The sequence below is a fragment of the Catharus ustulatus genome, chromosome 7 (assembly GCF_009819885.2).
Source record: "Catharus ustulatus isolate bCatUst1 chromosome 7, bCatUst1.pri.v2, whole genome shotgun sequence".
Classification (NCBI taxonomy): domain Eukaryota; kingdom Metazoa; phylum Chordata; class Aves; order Passeriformes; family Turdidae; genus Catharus; species Catharus ustulatus.
Window position 1 is genome coordinate 27,828,680 of NC_046227.1, and position 22,090 is coordinate 27,850,769.

General features: G+C 41.8%; 1 protein-coding gene across 4 annotated transcripts in view; it reads right to left on the reverse strand.

Moving 5' to 3' along the window:
- The window catches only part of SEMA5B (semaphorin 5B), a 267,399-nt gene that overhangs the window by 101,112 nt on the left and 144,197 nt on the right, over positions 1-22,090 (reverse strand). For all 4 annotated transcript variants that reach the window (XM_033064123.1, XM_033064122.1, XM_033064124.1 and 1 more), the window contains exons 5-6: positions 18,833-18,932; positions 4,007-4,052 (exon numbers count right to left, since the gene is read on the reverse strand). In XM_033064123.1, coding sequence (XP_032920014.1) covers positions 4,007-4,052; positions 18,833-18,932 — 146 coding nt within the window. The remainder of the gene's footprint in view (positions 1-4,006; positions 4,053-18,832; positions 18,933-22,090) is intronic.

Below are 22,090 nucleotides of genomic sequence, written 5' to 3' on the forward strand. Positions count from 1 at the left end.
GACCTAGGTGGCACTGGACAGTGTGGAACTCCACAGGCAATCCTTCCTAATTCATGTTTACAACTACTGGGGAACTCACACACTCTCTCTCTCTGCACTTAATCCACACTTCAATTTTTGTCCTTAGGAAAAAAAAATTCTCAATTAAAGCATATTTTTTCATGTAATTGTCAATTAAAACATTTTTTAAAATCTCAGTTTTTTCCCCCTTTCTTAGGTAAAATAACTTATGTCTTTCAAATACTTTTGTAATAAGTGCACTTATTTATTCTTTTGCAGTCTGTTAAAATAGAGTACAAATTTTAAATTTTTAAAATACTACTAGCCTGACATGCCAGCACACAAACGTCACAGGTCTGCTTAATTTTATAAGAGATCTTCCATTATAACAAACAACTGAAACCGAAATATTTTATGAAATTCTAACATTTTCTATTACACTTATCAGATGAGAGTCCAGAAGGATGCCTTAGATGCACAGAGAGGGGAAAAGTTTAAAAAAAGAAGAAAGAGGAAAGGCAAATGAAAAGGAAAGGGAAAGAGGAAGGGAAAGGGGAAAGGGAAAAAGGATGCCCCAAAGAAACAAGGACAATTGCTGGAGATGAGAGAAATGCACGTGTAAATGCTCTTTTGATGCTTCAGAAAATAACTTGACCCAGAGTATTTGCATACCAATTAACCACATGTCTATTTCGTTCTCCTTCAGATTTTACAAAAATGTCAAAGAGGCTTGTTTTATCTCAGTGCAAAAAGGTTGAAAATCTTTGTATCTCAAAAAGGTTGGAAAAATAATTTCCTACTCAGTTTAAATGAGAACTAAGAATCCAGGTAAAATCACAGTGAGCAGGGGGTAGGCACTGTACTGTGATTTATGAAATGCCAGCCAAATAGCCTGCTTTTAACACACACCCCAGAATAGCATTCCTTACTAAGAAATCCCAATCAGTACTGTGAATTTTTAAAATTTGCTTAAAGGCTTATGTTTTTAAAATGACCCTTCCACCTACTCTATTAATTACCAACTCCAGTATAAAGTTGACTTTTCTATGGCCTCACCATGAAAGTTGCAGATTAGGAGCTAGTCTTGTTTCAGATCCATACATAAATTAAACAGCATGCTCTCCAAGTGCACATCATTTAAAAGAAATGCTCTATAAAATCTATATAACAAGAGTTTACAATACATATAAGACAATCATTTAAAGATGGACATGAAACAGATTTTGTTTAAAAGAGATGCTAAAGCTTTAGGAGAGAGTATCCATTTTAAAACTGTGCTTCTTGATTGCTGCAAGAATTTGAATGCTACATGCCAAAGTTTCCAATATTAACAGGTACTTTTGGATACCCCACCTCAAGATACTGATTTTCAGTAATTCTTTAACAAGGTGCTTCAGTTTTGGCGAGAAAAAGTGGTAGACAAAATTACAAATGATCCTCAAAATACCTGGGCCATAACTTCCTTATGGATATTGAAGATCAGCCAAAAATGTTTTTCACAAAAGTAATAACCACCACCAAAGTTCTCACGCAACTAAAACTCATTTGGTGAATAGTTTCACAGGTTCCAAAACGGAATTTCTGAAACACATTTTGGAAACAAAGAGAGGAAGATGAAAAATCTCTGAGAAGTTAGGACACTTGGTTCTGTGGAGCAGGAAATGAGCTTGTTCTGTTTCAGTTTTTGCTCCACTCCACTCACTAGTTCTCATGTAAAAGATTAGTGCCTTGGAGAAATAGCCTCAGCAGAACCAACAGAAAATTCTAAGTGAGGAGGAAACATCAACACATGGTAGAGAAGATGAGATAAGAAAGGAAAATAATTCACCCTTTATTATAAAGGGGTCCAAGAGCTGACACATCCCAAAATTGACCTCTCATCCTTCACACCGCTGAAATCAAAATTCTTCTGTAGGGTAATGCTCTCTTTTTTGCAGAATTCTTAATCAGTAACTTCCCAGTTAATACTAAATTTTGTCTTTTAGTTTTACTGCAATTCCAAGACAGTAACTTCCTATCTAAACTTCGTGGCATGCCTCTTTCCCACAGGAACTGTGCAGCCTCAGGATACAGCACAAGAACACTTAGGAAAAAAAGCTTTATACTTCATCAAACCATGCTTAGAGGGGTGCATTCCTCTCAGTGCCAGGCTTTGTCCCACAGCCAACATATCCTGATGTCTCCATAGACTGTGCTCCTCATGTTCCTGCCCTCACCTCCTGGAAGTACAAATGCAGGGGAGCAGATATGTGTCAGCACAAACCTGCACCATAAAGCAGATTTAGCACCACTGGCGGGATGACAATGAAGTTGCATGAGCAGAAATAAATCAGAATACAATCTCAAGATGAAAAACTATCCTAATTCAGGCCTGGCAAGATCCACACTGTATTGTATTTTACAAGCAAAGAGGAGATACAAAATTATGCAAATTAACATTGTGATTATTTCTTGAAGTGCACTCTCACCCCTATAGAACTAAATTCTAGTTCTTGCATTTCTGATCTGACCTTTGAAAAGATGCACGGCGAAGGAAAGGTGGTGCCTTTAAATGGCATCATGAGCTTTATGGAGACAAGCCAAGCAGCTACTTAGGCAACCATTAGGTCGGGAAACAATCGCTTCCATCATTCCCAACACGTGTGTCAACATAATTCCATGCTCTCTTTGTCATGCAAAAAGTCTTGGCAAAGTAACCGGATACACCCAGAAAGCAGGAGCGAACTAAGCTCATTATGTTAACCGGAGATCCCACAGCAACCTCCAGTGCCATAGAAGGAGACTTCCCATGTGTTGCAGAGTAGAAAAGGAAACTCACTGCACTGAAGAGGGCCAAGCCTGGCTTCAGAAGCGTGTGAGGGAGATTCACAATTGGGTTTTGTGGAAGGGGATCCCTGACAAGCAGCAGAGGCTGTGTCAGGCAGTGTGATAGCAGGCGTTGCAGAAGGTATGACACCTCTCATAACTACAGAGACTTCCCTCTCCTGTGTGCTCGCTGGAAACCTTCCAGCCATGCTAATATGGCTCTGCAAAAGGGAAGGCACTGCCAAATGGGAGTAGCAGCTTCTCTAACTCTTTATTGTTGTCATTGGTAACTCCGGACTTTGTTTTCCTTTTAAAGGAAGATTCAATGCATTTTACAACCATTAAACATCTTTTCTTCTCTCCAGCTCTACTTGTAACTCTTACTAACAGCAAAAGGCTTGTGCACATCAGAATGGCTGGCAATGCTACTCTAATGGCTTCTTTGTGTGGTCAGGTACAGGAGCAAGGCCTCTCAGTCTGTCTGAAAAAATGCTGAATACTTCTTTGGTGATCTAGCAACTATAGAAGATGGTAAGTATCCCAGAGCATAAGAGTTAATTTGTTTAAAGATAAGCAGCCGCTGTTTTCATTAACAATTTTTGTTGCATCCTTCAATTCCAGATTCAGGGCAATGAGATTGAAGTCCTAATAGTGTTGGATATTTTCAAGCCCTTGGAAAGACAAAAGTAACACATATTTTTCAGCGCCTTTTGTCTCTTGAAAGCTTGCAAGTCCAGTCATGGTTTTAGTAATGCATTCAGCAAAACACAGCTCCTCAACAATCCACATTCACAAAGGCCTACAAGGGCTAAAATGAGCATGGATGAGAATAGTAAAACCTTCTCCAGAATGTTGCTGACATGTCTTAAGGAAGCCAAGGATTTCTATTGATTGTTGTGTTTAAGCCTGTATCAGTCACACATGCTTTCTTCCTAAAGATGCCATATTTTTGGCAGATGCCATTACCACCCAAATACTCGAGAACCAAAACCAGAGAGCACCATCCAAGTGGGCAAGTGTAGCAGAACCCTTCCCCCAGCACTATCACTGGAGTGGGAATAGGCATCTGGTTCTTTGTATTCTTCCTGCTCCACCACTTTGGGCAAATTTACACTATATAGACTTCTGAAAATGTACATCAAATATTACAGAACTTTCATTAACAAGTCAAATAAAATAAGAGAGTAAAAAGTGAACATACCTGAATAAGAGAAACGTTGTGTAGACTAAGTCTGAAGAGGTAGTTCCTGCATGAACAAGCAGAAAAATTACAAAGTATTAGGCTACCAAGGAAGCAGGAGAAAAGTTATTAAAGCAAGTAATAGTTTTTGGTCATTCATGTCTACAAACAAAAGGTTTTCCTGGATTCCTCTCCACAGAATACAAAAGCAGTTATATGCCTGTTCACTGGCTTATTCATCAGTGTCTTAGTGAATCTGGTAGGAAAGTTCTGAGCAGGTCATAGTATTAAATATTCTACAATCCATAATGAAGAACCACAATCAAATCCCAACCACAAAAGGCCATTTGCAAACTCTCAGCAGGCTTTAGTTGAAGTCCGTATGGGCTGTAGTCATGTTTTTCACTGAGTTCTGAGAAAATTGGGATTGGACAGAAGCCAGCTGGAGCAGAGCTGACTTCCTAGTATGCTCCCCCAGGCCTGTTCTTGTGGGAATTCCCATTCAGGACTTTGTGGAAGAGAAGAGAGCAGATACTTCTCAGTGGAATCTCTCTGCACAGAAAATCAGCAGGGAAATCAAGGCAGTGACTGCAGATATTCCCAATCTTCCTGTCATCGTCTCTTCACACGCAAAGCAAGGGAATTCCTGACAGAAGTCACTGTAGCATGAGATACCACATATCAGCTGAGCTCCTGTCACCCTTCTTCTGAATGTTCATATCCCATCACAAATAGGAGGCAACACATATTTGCATAAACATCTACAGATAAGGCTTAGTTAACAGGATTTATCTCATCTCAGGATCTATTTTTGCTTGCTAAGACAATGCAGTTACCAGGAATCAGCTGATATACTAACCCATACAGACTGGATTGTGTGCTTGAGGCTTTTGGCCACTTCATTTTTTTACATTCCATCTGTCACAAGATCTAAGGAGATGTGATCCTTTTCCAACATCCACAATGTCCCAGAGAACACACATTTATATCATATAAAGTGAATTGAACTATACTTCAGGAAGTGGCTCTGTTTAAATGGTAGGAAGTGCAGCTTTGATGATACAGGTTCATCTACTCTAGAAATGCCAGTGTACAGAGTCCCTCACCTAGTAAAAATGCAAGTTCCAGTCCTAGGTCAGTTACCCCAGAGGAAAGATCCTATTGTGATGAAAAGGTCCTGAGGACTCTTCAGAAGAGCCTTCTTTAGGGTCAGAACAGCAGCACACCCTGACCAGGCAAAGAAAGCAATTCAAACTTCAATAGTGAGAGATTCATATCGGGTCACAGTGACCACGACAAGGCTTGAGCAATTTTTCCTTCTGTTATGTGTCACCTCTGTATCCTCTAAGTCATAAGCACAGAGTTGCCTGTGTACTTTGTCCCAGTTCTATAAATAAATCAAAAGCTCTCAAACACTACTAACTGTTAATAAAGAAGGATGGGGACAAGGATGAAGGGGAACTTGGGACGTCAAACTCCTGATACCAAATCTTCAGCTGATATAGCTCTGACTTGCTCTTGACCTGCACCATTGTATTCTGTATTGGGACTGGTTACCCAGAGAAGAATGAGACCCATTAGCAATATCTGAAGAAAATGTATCAGTGATTATTATACCTCCTGTAAGTACACAGAGAAGTATAGACACATTCACACAGAGGGAATCTCCATCCTCTCTCCTAGTCCTGTCACTGAAGATCCAGCAGTTCTTTTGTACTCTCTGAAACCCTATTCTGTCTCAAAGGACTGCATACTTTCCCAATAAAAAAATTGTTAACTCTTTAGCATCAGCATCAGACCTAAACAAAGGTGCATGCAGCAGACCAGAAGCACTAAGCTACGCACAGCTAAAATTTCAAAATGAAGCTAAATTCTCATCCAGTGACAGACCTGATTGCTTCCCTTAGAACACCACATACCTACTCACACCAATACATGAATGCAACTCCAAAACATGAGATATCATGGAATCAGCCTTCTGCTGGGAAAGGCCTCCAATCTTACAATACCCTCAAGAAAAGAGTTCTCATAACTAGGGACTTGAAGTTTCTCTCCTTTTGTTAAGCATGCTATTTAAATGCATTGATTTTGCAAGCCTTATAATGCAGATTTCAGGTCCTTGTTCTAGGCTTGCAAAAAGCTGGACAGTTTGACTAGGTAATAAGTTTCAATATTAGGCTTTGGGGTTTTTTTTTTCCCTGACAGCACTGCAGAGCAAATTCAACAAAAATATCTTTAATGAAAGAGACATATCCAAAGGAAACAATTTTCATTGCACTCAGCCAAAACAGATGCAGACAGGGATAGTGTCCATTTCAATAAAGACAGTCTTTTCTCTCAGTGACTGCTGTGTAGCACCTGGACAAAGCCACTCAAGTGGTTGAGACCTAAACCAGGCAGGAACACAGGGCTAATAGCACAATGATCTTCCAAAAGCTTTATACTAACCTTAGTTCTCTAAGTCTGACCTTGGGCTTTCTTACAGAAAGGAGGGTTTCCCGATGTCTTTTATCAGCTTGCTTCACCTGGTGTCTGTACAGGCACTGGCAGTTTCTTTTTGTTTGTTTGATCCTTCTCACATCCTACCAGTAGCAATACAAACACCTGTAGGCAAACCAGGCTGTCAGAGACACCTCCCGACTCCAGTTGACCTGCCCAGCTAGAACTGACTAATCCTTAGTTAATAACATGCTCTTTTAACCATACTTGTTCTGTAAAACTGTACCAGGAGTAAAACGCCAAAGGGAAATATCTGCTGAATCAGACAGTGACATTTTTATGAATTGCATTTTAACTGCAATTTCAGTCCAAAAATGAGCAAGGTCTCTGAATGACAGGCATGGTTTATTGTAGCTAGAATTGCCCCATTTGTGTCCTTTTTTTCTGCTTGTGTTTGAAGTTATGTCTGTTTAATACCCTGCTGAACTATAATTTAGAGCAGCAGAAGGAGTATGATTAAGAAGTATATAAGAACATTGACATCTCCACATGAATGCATGAGGTACCTTCTTGGTCTTTTTTTTTCCCCTCCCATCTTCTCTTGTAAGTGAATTCCTTTCTCTCATAAATTAAACCCACCAGACTAGGCCAGAAGAGCAATTGCCTGGTGCAGCCAGGATATTCGAATATCCTCCTTCTTCTGTATGAAAAGCTGGTGCACAAATTTGGAGGGATAGGACAACCTTCTTAATTGCTATCCTAAAAGGCCACACTACTTCACATATTAAACCCAAACTTTGTTTTAGCCCAGCTTTGGCTGCATTTCAGCCATCTCCAGAGCAAGTGACTACACTCCTCTGAGTACGCTGGGACAAATGACATTATGCCTCAAACTAGTAATTATTATTACAACTAGCCTTATTTTTCATAGACATCAGTGCCTTTCTGAAAACACCCGTGTTAAACAGTAGTGCCCTGAAGTCTCCAGCAAGGCTGTGGTTTTGTTGTATTAAGACACAGAGTGGGTTGATGATGGTTCCTCTGGAGACTGATTCCCAGCCAATGCCTGTTCAAACAACCTCAGGGCAGCTCCTCTCTCAGTCACCTCTGATTGCAGTGGGATATTATTCCCCAGCTCAGATATACAAAGTTAGCTGCTGTAAAGACTGTCCTGCTCTATAAAACCTAGGCTGAAAGAATTTGCCATCTGAATACATCCAGAAAAGGGAAAAAAATACATCGTTCTCATTTAAATTTAAAGTACTGATTGTGCAATTTAGCCAACATCACAGAACATATCTGCAGCACAACCAGGAGATGATGTCCTGGACCATTAGTTTATGCCCTAGTAAGGAGAATAACTCGCACCCAAAGTTGGAGCACAGCATGTAAACCTGTGCTGAAGTGTTATTTAAACTCATGAGTAGATGTGGAATTACTTTCTTAACTGGGAGCTCTATCCTGTGTGCATATGAACAGAGTCAAACTGCAGCAGAAATCTTTTAAACTAAAGCATTTGTTAATTGGCTTCATAATTTGTATTTGGCTGCCTGTAAAATGATTAAGTGCTCACTGTGCTGGTACCACACATACCAGAGCAGCAAGAGAGCAGCTGAGATGTGATTCAGGAAAGTGTGTGTAGGAATATACCCACCTAAATCTGTTTGCCATGACATTTCCAAGTCAAATCTTATTAAGTACAAATTTCATGTAGCCAATAGCACCTTGGGTGAACTCTGTAATATGGTGCCCATGCACTTGTTCATACTTTGCCTGGCCTTGGAACAATTTACTTTGAAGGCAGAGCAGTTTGGCTATGATGCCACTGAGCAATAGAGATACAAGACAAATTTAAACCTTTCCATTGGGAAGCCACACAACAAGAGTGCCTGAATAATAACAGAGACCCTTCTTCTTAGGAGCTCTGTAAGCAAAGCATTGCAACATGCTTCAGTCACTCGTTCAGGCCTTCTCAGAGCCTCTTTCCAGGCACCACATCTGTCACCACTGTTTTGGCTGATTAAAAGGTGCTTCCTCCTAATTAAGAGAGAGCAGCTTTCCAGTTCTGCTGTAGGTAGATCAGGAAGAACATCCCTGCAGTTGATGGACTCTCATGTATAAATAAAAGGCTATCCTAGCTTCAGGGTTTATTTGCTATTCAGATAAGTGAGGCTTGTTCACATTTCCTAACTCCTCACACACCAAGTAGGTAAGAAAGCCTCTCTACATTTCAGAATAACCCCTGCTATCAAGTTTGGAACCATGAGAGCCCACATGCTGACAGTACCAGAATCTCTCAGGACTTAGACATGCACACAGAAACCAACAATGCCTTAACTCAGCTGGTCTCTATCACTACATGTTACACCTGCTCATTTGTTGCTACTTCCTTGCACCTCATAGTAGGTGTAGGAAGTTCCCCCCTTCCTCCTTACAGGGCAGGCTGTCTTAAGCTCCCTCTCTTTCTAGGCAATTACTCTGCAAGTAGAAACAAAGCCAACAGAAGCTGATAATAATGTTTGATCATGCATAAAAAGTACACGTTGAGAGAATGTTGTGGTTTAACACCAGCCAGTCACTAAGTACCATGCAACCACTCACTCACTCACTCCCACCCTCCTCAGTGGGACTGGGAGGAGAACTGGGAAAAGGTAAAACCCACAGGCTGAGATAAGAACTATTTAATAATTGAAACAAAGTCAATTGTTGTTGTTGTTGTTGTTCTTACAATAATAATAATGAGAAAGAGGACTAAAGCTCAACAAGTACAAATGCTGCACAATAAATTTGTTCACTCCCCCCTGCCTGGTGCTCATCCCATCCCCCAGCAGCAATTGGCCCCTCCTGGCCAACTGCCCCCAGTTAATGTACTCTAGCATGATGTTCCAGGGTATTGGATATCCTTCTGGATAGTTCAAGCTATCCTGGCCACCCTCCTGGCCTCTTGTGCATCTGCTCCCTGGCAGAGCATGGGAAACTGGAAAGTCCTTGACTTAGCATAAGCAAGCACTGCTTAGCAAAAACTAAAACATCAGTGTCTTACCAACATTGTTCTTACACTGAATCCAAACCACAGCCTTGTACCAGCTATGAAGAAGAAAATTAACACTATTCCAACCAAAACCAGGACAGGGAAAGTTGAAGAGAACTGAGTGAAGAGTTACTGTCCCTTTTGGGGACTGCTCCAGTCATGCAACAAGCCTGGGTGAGATACCAGAGCCTCAGATAGGCTCATGGTGCTCTGAGAAGAGGTTTCTTGTGTAAACAAAATAAAATAAAATAGACTATTTCAGTAGAGAAATGCTTCCTAATGTCCAGTCAGAGCCTTCTCTGTCACACTTTCGAACCATTCCAATGCATCCTATGTCAGGATGCCAGGAAGGAGAGATCTGCATTTCCCTCTCACTTCCCCTCCTCAGGGTGGGGTTGTGCTGCAGTCAGGGTCCAGGTCTGCAAGAAGGTCCCACAACTGTCATAGAGTAGATAATAAGAAAAATAATTAACAGAATGGGGTCTTTTGGGTGATATGAAACAAGACACAGAATTATGCATATGACAACTAATGCTCCCTTCTGACACCCCTGGAAGCCACATGCTGGGGCTGAGCCTCAGGCTAGGAGCCAGCAGCTCCTGTCAGCTCTGCCTATCTTTGCTCCTGGAGGCCTTAGATAACTTTGTACTTCCACACTACATGACAAACACAGCTTAGTCACGCTTCACGACTCCCTAGGAGCTGGTTAGTATCATTCCCCTCCTTATACTAATGGAGAAAATGAGCCAGAGAAAGGTTAAATGACCTTCTCCAAAGCACACAGCAAGACAGTGATGGAATCAAGATCAGACCCCAGGACTATTGGCTACCAAATCTCATGCTAGATTAACACACAGTGCCTCTACACAGGTCCAGCTGTGGCTGAACTTTTCAGATGGTTATCCACATTTCAGAACTGGCCAACCATACCAAGAAACCCAGCTCCTGAAGGATGATTCTGGCCTTTGCTTTCAAAGGAGTTAATTACACGCCTGGTCCAGAGTGTGATGTGACAATCCATTTGCAAATGTTACTCCAGTGGTTCATTTGAAGCACCTGGCAAACACTTGCTGGAGAAAATGTGGAGGACCAGCAGCTACCCTACAAGCTGGATCCTTATTCACCAGTAATTTTGTTTCTATTGAAGAAAAACTTGTCCAATACATCATTCTTCCTCAAAAATCAATAGATGTACAACAGAGAACCACACTAAATGGCAGACAGTAATATGATGCAGTTGCTGTATGAAGAATTGCTTTTCCCAATGCAACTTTTCTCAGTTATAAATTCAGCCAGAGCTAGAGAAAGAACCTTTTAGAAGAGGATCCTTATGCAGGCAGCATATCATTCATATTAAACAGCTTCCAAATTAAGCCAAAGGCTCAGCTACTGTTTCTGTGTTGCACTGAAGCCCAGTTAGTACTTCTCTGTGGAAACAAGGATGAAATTCCTCTATATTGCATTCAGTGGAGAACTACCATCAGCTTTAATGGTGCAGGGCACATGGCACAGCCATGCTTCTCTTGATGTTGTATATTCAGGGCCAACTCTAGGAAGAGTCAAAAGAGGCAGACACAGCTGCAGAGCAGGCAGGACAACAACAAAGCTGAGGCACACTTGGGCTATGCCAACAGGAGAAATCTAGATGGATAGATGCTGCTGGGGAAGGGAGAAGCAGAAAGGGGATTGGCCTTTGGATTGACAGCCTTGTCCCCTCTTCCATCAGTTTGCTAAAGGAATAGCAAGCTGGCTCTGATGCTCTGGCTGTTCTCTATCCCCAGAGCAGGAGAGGCAAAGTCTCACTTCAGAGTGATTCCAAATCCTTGGAGGTTATAGTATTTGCTATGCTCCTGAGACACTTCAAAGAATAGGGATTGAGATTATTATTTTTTTTTGTAATATTGTTTGTATAGGTTTATCAAATTAGGGTCAATTTTCTTTTTTGTTTTGTTTTATTTTCTTACCTCTTTTTCACTAGATGAGTTTCTTTAAAACCTCAGAGATGAAAACTGAGAAGAAATTTTCAAAATTCATGTGTAGTTTTGTTCTTATTTTTCTGGAAGAGTGACTCCATCTCTCAGACCATCACATATTATCCAACATGCCGCCTCAAGTCTTTTTTGATATGTGTCTGACAGCTCCTCTCTTCCTCTCTCATCCAGCTGCAGTCACAGAGCACTTAGAGCACCTTGATATGGCCCCAAGACACAGAGACCTTTGCTCCTCTATTTGCCCATCACTTTCAGTAAGTCACAACATAAAATTATTCTTCTTCTTATGTAGTGATTATGGTTCAAATCTTCCCTGGCAGCCTCCCCACCTGCCTATTTACAACATGACTTGTGTGTAAATACTGATGGACTTGGCTGGTGAGATTAAGTTATTGCCCAACAATCCCTTCTCTTTGCTGGGTTTTTATACTTTTGCAGTGGCACAAAACAGTAGGCTTATCACCTAAACATCTGGATATAAAGTGATATGCAAACCACTGTGGTGACCTGTGCTGTACAGAACTGACATAGACACTACCTTAACCAGAGCAAGAGAAAGTATTCTCAGTAATGCAGAGGAAAATTGCTCTGCAGCCCCATTCTGTGATGCTGTAAAACACATTATGTCCAAGTCTCCAAGGCTTTTGCCAAAGTATCCTGACCTTGTGTTTGCACCCATCCCACTCTCAGAAACACAATCTTCAAACTTAATTATTCTCAGTGTGTTACTAAAGCAAGTGAGCCTCTCATGGGTGGCTGCTTTCGTGATAGGGTATCACCAATTTTCATTTTATCTGGAATATGAGATATTTTTCTAGTGAGGCCTGCAATTTGCTGTGTAAAGATGCTTCCTATCAGTCTGTGCTGCGCGAAGATTGCCTTTCACGCAGCACTAGCTGTGCAGGCACTGGCTGGGAAAGTGCCCAGCCCCACAACAATGCTGAGGTAACTTGCAGAGAGGTGGATGGTGCTGCCTTGCAGGCAACTTGAAGGACCAGCTGTTTTCCCTGCTGACAAAGATGACAGACCAGAGACTGTCATTGCCTCACCCTCTTCTCCATGTACAACATTAATGTTCCAAACTGCCCCTTTGCCCTCCTACAGCTGCAACTTCTTGTGCACATTGATCTCTTCCAACAATCTAACAGTGTTGCAGTATAGCATTTTATTTGATTTATTTATTCTGAGTTAACTAAAATTCATGTTCTTTGCTTGAAAAATGCACAAATTTTAACAAAGAAAATATTATTACACTTTGAACAAAATTTGGGCCAGGCTCTAAACCTCCCAGAATCCCATAATTAAAAAACCCTGTCCTTTATCTTTTCCACATCTCTTCCCCTCCTCCCAAAGGGGTATAAGTCGGGAACAGCATAGATTTAGGGTATTCCAAATTGACACTGGTGGCAGACCAGCAGAGGAAAGCAAATCCTATAGGTAAAAAACCCCAGTGAGGCTTCACCCTCCACACTTTATACAAGGGCTGAGCTGACCTCACTTGGCAGAGTATCAGAGAAGAAAATCTCCCTTTGAACTATCCCAGGCTCAATCAGAGAGGTTAAAACTTGCACTTTAAACCACACTTTTGTTCCCTTTGTAAAGAAACTGTGCACCCCAACTATGGATTTAACTAGCTGCAGTGTCTAATCACAGCTTTCTCACCTTCACCACATTCTTTACGTCACAGGTCAAGCAACGCCTTTTACAAAAACCGTGGTCCTTTGAAAGTTTCTGTTAATTTCAGAGACTAATCTGGGTTTTTTCCCCCTCACATCATCACATTATCTGCCCCTGTCCAGTCTATGACACAGGGATGCAACTTTAATTAGAGCATTATTTTGTCTGATAGGAAAAATCACAGTGAGAAAGGAAGGCATTTGTTTCTCTCCATTTCTCTGTACTAGTGCTTTCAGCTGCCCACCTATGATCTGGATATAATCAAAAACATTATCAGGCTCTTTGCTTGCTCACGTCCTCGTTAATACTTCAACTGGCAAGGTAATTTCTCAGCCCAATGTGACTTAGCAGGAGGTAACACTGGCGCAAGACTGTGCAAAAATAGCGCAAAGCCACCAGAAATGGTTCGGTCCATTTTTTTCAGAAAAGTATTGAGAAATATCCTGTAGTCAGTTGCTAACAGGGGCAAATGGCACACCACTGCTGGTTGTTTCAGGGCAAACCTGTGGACTACATAACTGTCAGCTATGCCCAAGTGGTTGTGCTTATGTTAACTTATTTGCATGTTAGTCTGTGTGTCCTATATGAGACTTGACTTTTTTGGCCATGCTGACGCCCCACTTTGCCAGAGCAAGTCCATGAGACTCACAAGCTTTCATGAATGCTTTTTGTATCTTCTTTGGAGAAGCAAGGCTGAGAGCAAGTGATTAAAATACCAAGTGGAAATACAAGACTAAAGGTTCCAAATTATACCCCTGCCATGGATTTTCTGAGCTGAGAAAAGAGCTTTGTTATGTCCACATTAGTCAAGTGCAGACTGAGGTTGTGCAAACCTTGACTGGTATCTTCAGAATGCAGGAGTAGCTGTGTTATGCACAGTGCTGTACTACTTTTCAGATACGTTATATATTCATGTGCCTCAACATCACAGCCTTTTCACAGGCCAGGGTGGCTCTTAATCCCTCTTGGCCTTGGATTCCTATCTGTAGTGTGAAATTATTAGTGCTTTCTTGCCTCACTGAAGCCCTGTGAGGATAAATGTTGGTGAGGGACCCTGATCATTTAGCAACAGAAAGTATTGCTGACAGATTTTATATTCTGTGGATCTGTGGCACTACTCTGACCCAACTGCTGCCACTGAATTTCCTGGTTTGCAAAATGCTTTTTGCCTAGACAACATTATCTGTGAAGACTTAAAGGTTTAGTGGCAGCCCAGATGTGGACAGGATTGAAGGTGCCCAAGGGTAACAGTGATATTTTCTGACAAGCACAGGTTTTGAGCGTTTTACTGCGGTGCTCTGGAGCTTTCTGCCAAACAGGCAGGAAAGAGCCTATGTTCAGTCACAAATCTGCATGTAAACTGGTGCCTGACAGGCTAATCTATCATACACCAGAGACTTTCAATAAACTCAGGGTGCCAAACCTGCTGGTTGAGGGTCCTAGAATATATTTACAGTTTGTCATATTTCTGCAAGCTCTAACTTGAAGGAACCTCTTTTGGGATATCAGTCATTCTACTGAGCCTTCAGCTACTAAGCCTGCATGATCCAGACGTTTTTTTAATGCTCATACAGCCAGAACCATAATAGTCAGAAAAGGGTGTGCCTAGGCTGGTGTGCTTCCCCTAAAAGAACCCTTGAAATTCATACAGCACCTTCCCTGCTCCCCAAACTCACCATATTGATGCTCCACCCCTGGAAGTGTTCAAGGCCAGGTTTAGTGGGGCCCTGAGAAACCTGATCTAGTGGGTGGCATATTTGTCCATGGTGGGAAGGTTGTAACTAGATGATCTCTAAGATCCCTACCAACCCAAGCCTTTCTATGATTCTACAATATCTCCTCCCTTGCACCTATCTACTTGGCAGTAACAGGCACATTCAGATCAGTTCTAAATCAAGTATGAAAATCACCTCTGTCAAGCATCAAGACTTGCATCACCAGCAGCTTAGTAGTTTTACATTTATTGCAGAGAAGTCTGGCAGTCCATCATGATGAGTACTTTACTTGCCAGTTCTGAGTCCCCTGATGCAGCTTTTGCTCCCTGCTCAGGGCTCTTGTTGGCAACATCCAGCTGTGACAAGGGCTCCTGAGCTGCACTTCCCTGTGCAACAGCCATGGTGTATGATCCTTTCCAATCTCCTGATGGAGCTGACAGCCCTCTTGGCTGTTCTAGGCAGAACAGTGAGGGCTTCTGGCCATGGTGTTTTCTGGCTGGTTTTCCTCAGTAACACCTCCACTCACTGAATGGCTGACCCTTGTAGCCATGCTATTGCATCCACAGCCCCATCAGGCTATGGCCCCAGGCTCACACTCCTGTAGTTTCCTTCTGGGAAAAGTAAAATGTTTCCCTTAGGACTTCCCCACCACTCTCTGTACACTCATTTGTTTGGGTGCCATCCTCCTGTTTCCCAAGCTGTTTCCCTTCAGCTTGCTGTTGTGTCAGATTGTCACATGGTGTCTCAACCACTCTCCTGTACACCTTTTATGTTGTCCTCACCAGGGAGCTCTTGTGAAGCATGATTTCTGGCCTGCCTCCAAGCAGGGTCTTTCACATCATCACTTCTTCACTGGTTTCTGTCTGTGCCCAGCCAGCAGTGAGACAGTCTCAAGGAGTAAGGCTCCTTGAGGAGGTGGAATGTCACAGCTACACCATGCCCTCCTCCACAAAGTTCACACTCCCTGGGGCCTGGGCACCCTGCCTACAGCACAGGTGAGACAGCAGAGCTGCTTCTCCAACAGACAGGTGAAATCACTGTGACCACATCTTCAATTTTTTTCTCACTAATAATGAGGTCTGGATTATAGTTTTTCCTCCCATTAAAATAAACTCAAATGGTGATCACTTGTGCTCAAGAGCTGAAAAAAGCAGCAAATATTTCAAAACAATCACTCATTCACAAAAGAAAAACAGTACATTATAACACTAACACTATATCCAAAACAAAAACAAAACATGTGAACTGTGAGTCAAAATGAAGGTTATGAATTTTTGAAATGTGTGTTTTTATACTTAATGAAATGTGACTCATAATATGGGTAGTGTAGATTTACAATGTTCTAAACTATTCATATCCTTTCTCACAAGCGTTTGGATTTTACAAATGATGTGACAAGTAAATACGTTGCTTAGAAACCATGGTGGGCTTTTGAAACTAATTCTTTTGTTTCTGGGATTTTAACTTGGCAGGTGTTTGGTGCAGTGGAGTTATCAAACTCCTCTGTTTTACTCTCAGACAGCACCAGTCATTTAAGGAGGGCTCTTAGATAAGGATAAAGCTTAAAAATCTGAGGCTCATGTTATTCCAGCTCTCTGTCTGCATGGCATGCCCTCAATACTTCTTACAGTTTCAGTCACGCTGTGTCCAATTCCTGAAACCAAAAACTCTTGTGAACCCCCGGGTTTTCTAGGAAGTATTTTCTCTGAAGCTTTGAAACACAGGACAAACTAAGCCAAAGAGATGCTGTGGTGAGGTCATACTGCTTTTAAATAGAGACAGACAGAAGTAGTCTGAAATAATTTATAATGCTATCATCTCAGAGAATGATGTTAACCAGGAAATTGAGAAGTGGGAGTACTTATAAACGCCACCCTAATCCCAAACTCCTTCCACAACCCCAGAATAGCTGGCATTACTACTAATATGATCTACAGCAGCACATTTAAACATGGTTAACATTTAAATTTAGGTTTCATAAATTACACCCTGCAGAGATGGATAGAGACAGCTCCTATCTCTTTGAGGTATTGTTTCATTTGCAAATTCAAGCAGATGGTGCACGAGCAACTAATGACTCAAAAAATCACCCCTAAAAATAGTCCAGAACAAGGTGTGGATTTATCAGGGAAGGAGGGAACAGAAAAGGCTTTACTTCCCCTTCCCATTTCTCAGCCACAGCTCCAGGAGCTCAGTGCACCCAAGCTGTGCAGCACCAAGGACCCCATCCACATCCCATTTTCAAGAGCCTCCCCCCATCACCTCCCACAGGGTGAAGCTGAGATGATAAAATGGGCTCAGCACTCCACACTTTCTCCACACCAAGCATGTGTATCCAATCAAAAAAAAAAACCAAAAAAAAAACCAAAAATGCCCTGGGAAATGACATCTTCATCAAATGTACCCTGAACTGCTCAGCACAGCCATGTGGCACCACTGAAACTTTCAGTCTCCCAGTCAGGTGGGTAGTGTCTCATGAAAACTGACTTTTAAAGTTAATTCTATAAATACTTGTCACTGCTTCCTCATGAGGCAATGCCATGCAATAGAGTGTACCTCCAGTGGGAAGCCAGCTTTGCTGTCACTGCCCTGTTTGTGATGATGTTGTACCTGTCTAACCACACTCGTACAAACTCTCGGGGAGGCAGAGTCCCTTCAGGACGTGCTGTGGGGTTTGAGGAGGGGTGAGGGACTGCATGGGGAAACCTGCTGTGCAGCCCAATTATGTAAACCACAAATTCCTCAGAGCACCGTGCCTGTGCAATGCCTGACAGAAGGCACTGTTCACAGCCATCCCCAAAGTAATGCTGTTCTGAGGTAATAAATATTAATAATTTCTGGTTAAAGATCCCAGCAAAAGTAAAGCCGCAGCTTAAAAAGTAGAATGCTTCTGTATGAAAAGCAGGAGGGCCTCTGGCAATGTGAACAGCTACAGGAAGGTAAATGTTATTATTTACTGCACATATACAGGCAGAAAACATATATCACACTTGTTTCTGTGAAGCATAAAACTCTCCTTCTTCTACACATCTTGCTCTTTTCTCTTGCCCATACCATGAGTCCATCCACCTCTGCTCCTCATATTCCTGTTCTCTACTGCTGAATACACTGGGAAGAAAGTGCTCTCCCTCCATTTTTGTTAATAGCAGAGACTGATACCACAGTGCTATCTGTTTCTAAATTTTATACTTTAACTGATTTGTTAAGCCATGCTTAGTATCTTCTTTTTTTTTTTTTGGCTTTTCTTATCTTTTTATTATGCAACAAAAAATAGTTTCTGTTGGGAGTCATGATTCAACCACTTCTTACATTTCTTACATATATTATTTCACTGAAGCATAGCTCTTTTCTCCATTACAAATGCAGCTCTAAATTTGTAAGACCTTGTGCTTATCTTCTGTGTTTGTCCCCTCCTCTTGTGATAATCCTAAATAAAAATAATATTTAAAAATAAAGGAAAATATATGATAATTATATACAATGAGCCAGAAGAAAGAGTTGCACCAGAATGCATTGGGTGAGGATCTGACTATATCAGCCAGCTGAAGCACAAAGGTTCTGAAGTGGATTCTAAGAGAGAAGAAAGCAACCATTCACATTGGCTCTATCACACAAAGGTGTGCAGATGAACCTGGTTCTGAGCAGAAGTCTTGCCATGGCAAATAAACCATAAAGTCAAGTTCTGTGCTGGCAGAGGGATGATGCAGAATGATTTACTGTAGCTCTTCTAACATTCACAATACTGAGTGAGATGCCAGCATTCTGCTTCATTAACCAGTCATTTTGATTGCATCTTTTTTTTTTTCTTTTTAATTCTAGTAATTTTCTCTTCTTTGCAATTATACTAAATGTCTAAATCCCTCTACATAAATTATAGCTTTCTTTTCAAGGGGGAAACTGGCCACATAAGCTGGAAACACTCTCCTCTGAAGCCAGAACCTGAAGGGAAAGAGCTTGAGCAGCAACCTCAGACTAATCAAAAGATTATCTTTACCTTGCTCCCACAATGAGCTGGTTCCTGTTGGCATCCAGTGCAAGCTGAGAAAAGTCGTGCACACCTGGATAGGTGAAATTCGACACCCAGGGCTTCAGATCTGCAATGAAAACAAGAAAGCAGAAAACAGTAAAGCTGCTCCAGAAGTAGTGAGTTCACCCGGACATCCACTAATGGATTTCCTACTGAGTTATCTGTCAGGGGAAGGCTAATTAATAACCTCTTCAAAGGGTTTCTATTTATTCTGATTCTCAGCAGAATGTGCAAAAGACCCACACATAAACACAAGGCCATCTTGGCAGTTATTTTCACATCCACAATGGAGTGTCAGCATTGGTTTCAGAGACAACAGCAGCTCAATTTTGCTTCTGTTAAAACTGAGGAAACATCTTCAGTGTCAGGATTAAGTGGTGTAAAGGGATGAGGCTGCCTGCCATAACACTTCCCCAGCCTTGCCTTTTGTGTTAATCAAAGGGAAACTGCTGCCTGCCAGAAGGAGAAGGTTCTGCCATCTGATGAAAAACCAAGTTGAGTACTGGTGATCTGCACTCAACACCTGGCTGCTTCAATGACAGATTTTGCCTTCTCTTTCAGGTCTTAGGTTCTCTTCTAGGTTTCACTTTATCTAGCATTTCATAGCCTATCAGCTAAATCCTTCCTTCATTTTTCAATGGTGGGATGTTGGGTGTCATCACAGCATCTCTGTGGCTGAGCAATTGCACAGGTTTGACACTGGCTTTATCAGCTGCCTTGGATTTGCCCATCTAGGCAACCATCCAAAATGCAAACACACAGGTTATATGCAAAACAATAGATCTGGCTATACTTTGCTCAAAGAGACAAAGCTCTTCCAGAAGTTACATCTGTTAACGTCAGCTGAGCAATCTAGGGCAGGAAGTCCTGTTGTAATTTTAAAAAGTACCTGTTTTGAAAGAAAAAAGGTGAGTTACTGTTTTTAGGGTACCCTCAGGCATGGTGCTAGGGCATTCACAGCATCCCATCTTTCAATACCACTACCAATTTTGACCTTATGTATATTACACATCACAGAATTTCAATCTCTCACACCTTTATTGCACAAAATAACTGGGAATAGATTCAAATGTGTATTTCAGAAAGTCATCCAGCTTTACTGCGAGGACTTCTCTTGAGAATTTGTTCTGTTAACTACTCTAGCCGTAAAATACATGGAGAATTCCAAATATCTCAGGGGACAAGGCACAGATGAGACCAAATCAGTATGACTGCAGTCCCTCTGTGACCTGTTGACAAGTGCTCTGCCTCTTTCAAGGACTGGTTGTTGAAGATCCAGGAGGCTCAGCATGGAAGGTGATATCTTCTGGTTTCATGCCAACAGGGTACCAATACACGGGCCAACGACCTGATGACTCAACAATAATGATGTAGCTCAGACCAGCACAAAAGAGCTCTGAAAAAACATGTTCCACTGTCATTTTATATCCCCAATGATAAATTGAGAAGCCTCACTGAAGGCAGTTGTGTTTGAGCGCTTTGTTGCAGCATTTGTTTCCCTTTCCACAGGGGCGAGAGGACGATGCTGATGAGGAATCTCACTAAGGCCTGCTCTGTCTCGGCCTGCTTCACAGGATTGCAGATGTGCAATGCTTTAAAACCTTTCACACAGGGATATTTGTGGAGCAATTTCAAGTCCTTTCTCTCTCCAGGGATGGCTGAACCTTAATCAAGCCCTTAAGTTATCGAAACCTTAAGAAAACGCATATAAAAACTCCCTGAAGTCTACATGGCCTGCCTCTCTTTCCAAAGCAGGACCTTGTCATGGAGCTTCTGCCTCTGTCCCAAACACACCATGCTTCCTATCAGCTCCTGTAGTCCCTCACCACGGAGCTGGACACATCTGGCCTGGCCCCATGCTCTGCCTAACTGGACCCTGCCAGAGCCCCTCCGACAGGGAGACCTCCATCCTCTCAGTAATAAAAACTCTGCTGCTGGGAGCTGGAGGGTTTCAGCCCTTCTCAGCATTCCTGTCACACTGTGTAACCACACACAACACGTGTACCTCCTCTGCTCTTCAATGAAAAGGCATGAGTTAAGGAATAGCTCCTCTAACCTTCAAACATCTCCACCTCCTACACTCCTCTGGGACCCCTAATGATGTACTAGCACCAGGGAGGCACTGCAGTTTCACCTCTGGCATTCTCCTAACTAATGGGGATCTGACTTCTTTTCCTGTAGCTCTTTAGCTGCAGAGACATTTCTGAGCCAAGCAGCAGAAGCAGCAACAATAACACCTTTCAGGCAGGTTAGCTGGCTGATGTGCTGCAGATCTTCTGGCATTTCTGCTGGTGATGGGGGTAGCATTAGAGGATTGCTATATAATGATGATACCTTTTAAGGATCCTGCTTTTAGGCTGTAATTTCTCTCATCATTTTACCTCCTCTTCTACTGACTCTTTCCTACTAACTAATCCACTATTAGAGTGCAGTGGCAGGAAGAATATTTCTTCATCTGCTGCTCTAAGCAAAAGCTCATCACTTCAGAGAGGTATACTCATTAGTGCTTCCTTTTAATGGCAAGCTCTGACAAACTACAGGTAAAAATAATTTTTAAAAAATTAAAGGCAGTAGTTTGCTTGAATCTTTCCAAGTTGGCTCAAATGTCAATCAAGCCCAAGAAATAACAGGCAGTGTCTTGATTTCTATTAGTACTGCAGGTGGTACAACTTATAAAGAAACCCTTCCCAGTTATTAAATTAAAGGCTGAAAGGCATGCATCCTCACAGCAAAATTAAGCTTTTATAGGCATGTAGTTGGAGATTATTAAACCCAGCATGGTCCCAGATAAGAATGTATAAATGCAAGTTGTCAGAATTCATGCCAAATGGCACATTTTCCTTCCCAAACTTCTTTCTTCGTGTTAAGAGGGAATGCAACTGCAACCAAGAATCAGGACATGGGTCTTTTTTCATTCAACACATTCAAATTTACTGCTCAGACCACAGGCATCCCTAAAAACATTTTCAGCTTCGCTCTGAAACTAACTCAGTACTTCAAGGTAAGTGGTGGCCTAGGCTCACCCCATATTAGCTGAAGTTTACACATATGGACCAAATGAACTCCAGAGATTGCTTGTATTTGACCTTCTTCTGAAGGCTGATTTTTCCAGTGCTGACTCTTTAATTTGGCTGGAAACCTTCAGTGCTGGGATATGTTTACATTTGCAAAAGTATCTGTTTAAAAACAGTATGAAAAATTAAAAACCAAGGCTCTGGCTTTGCA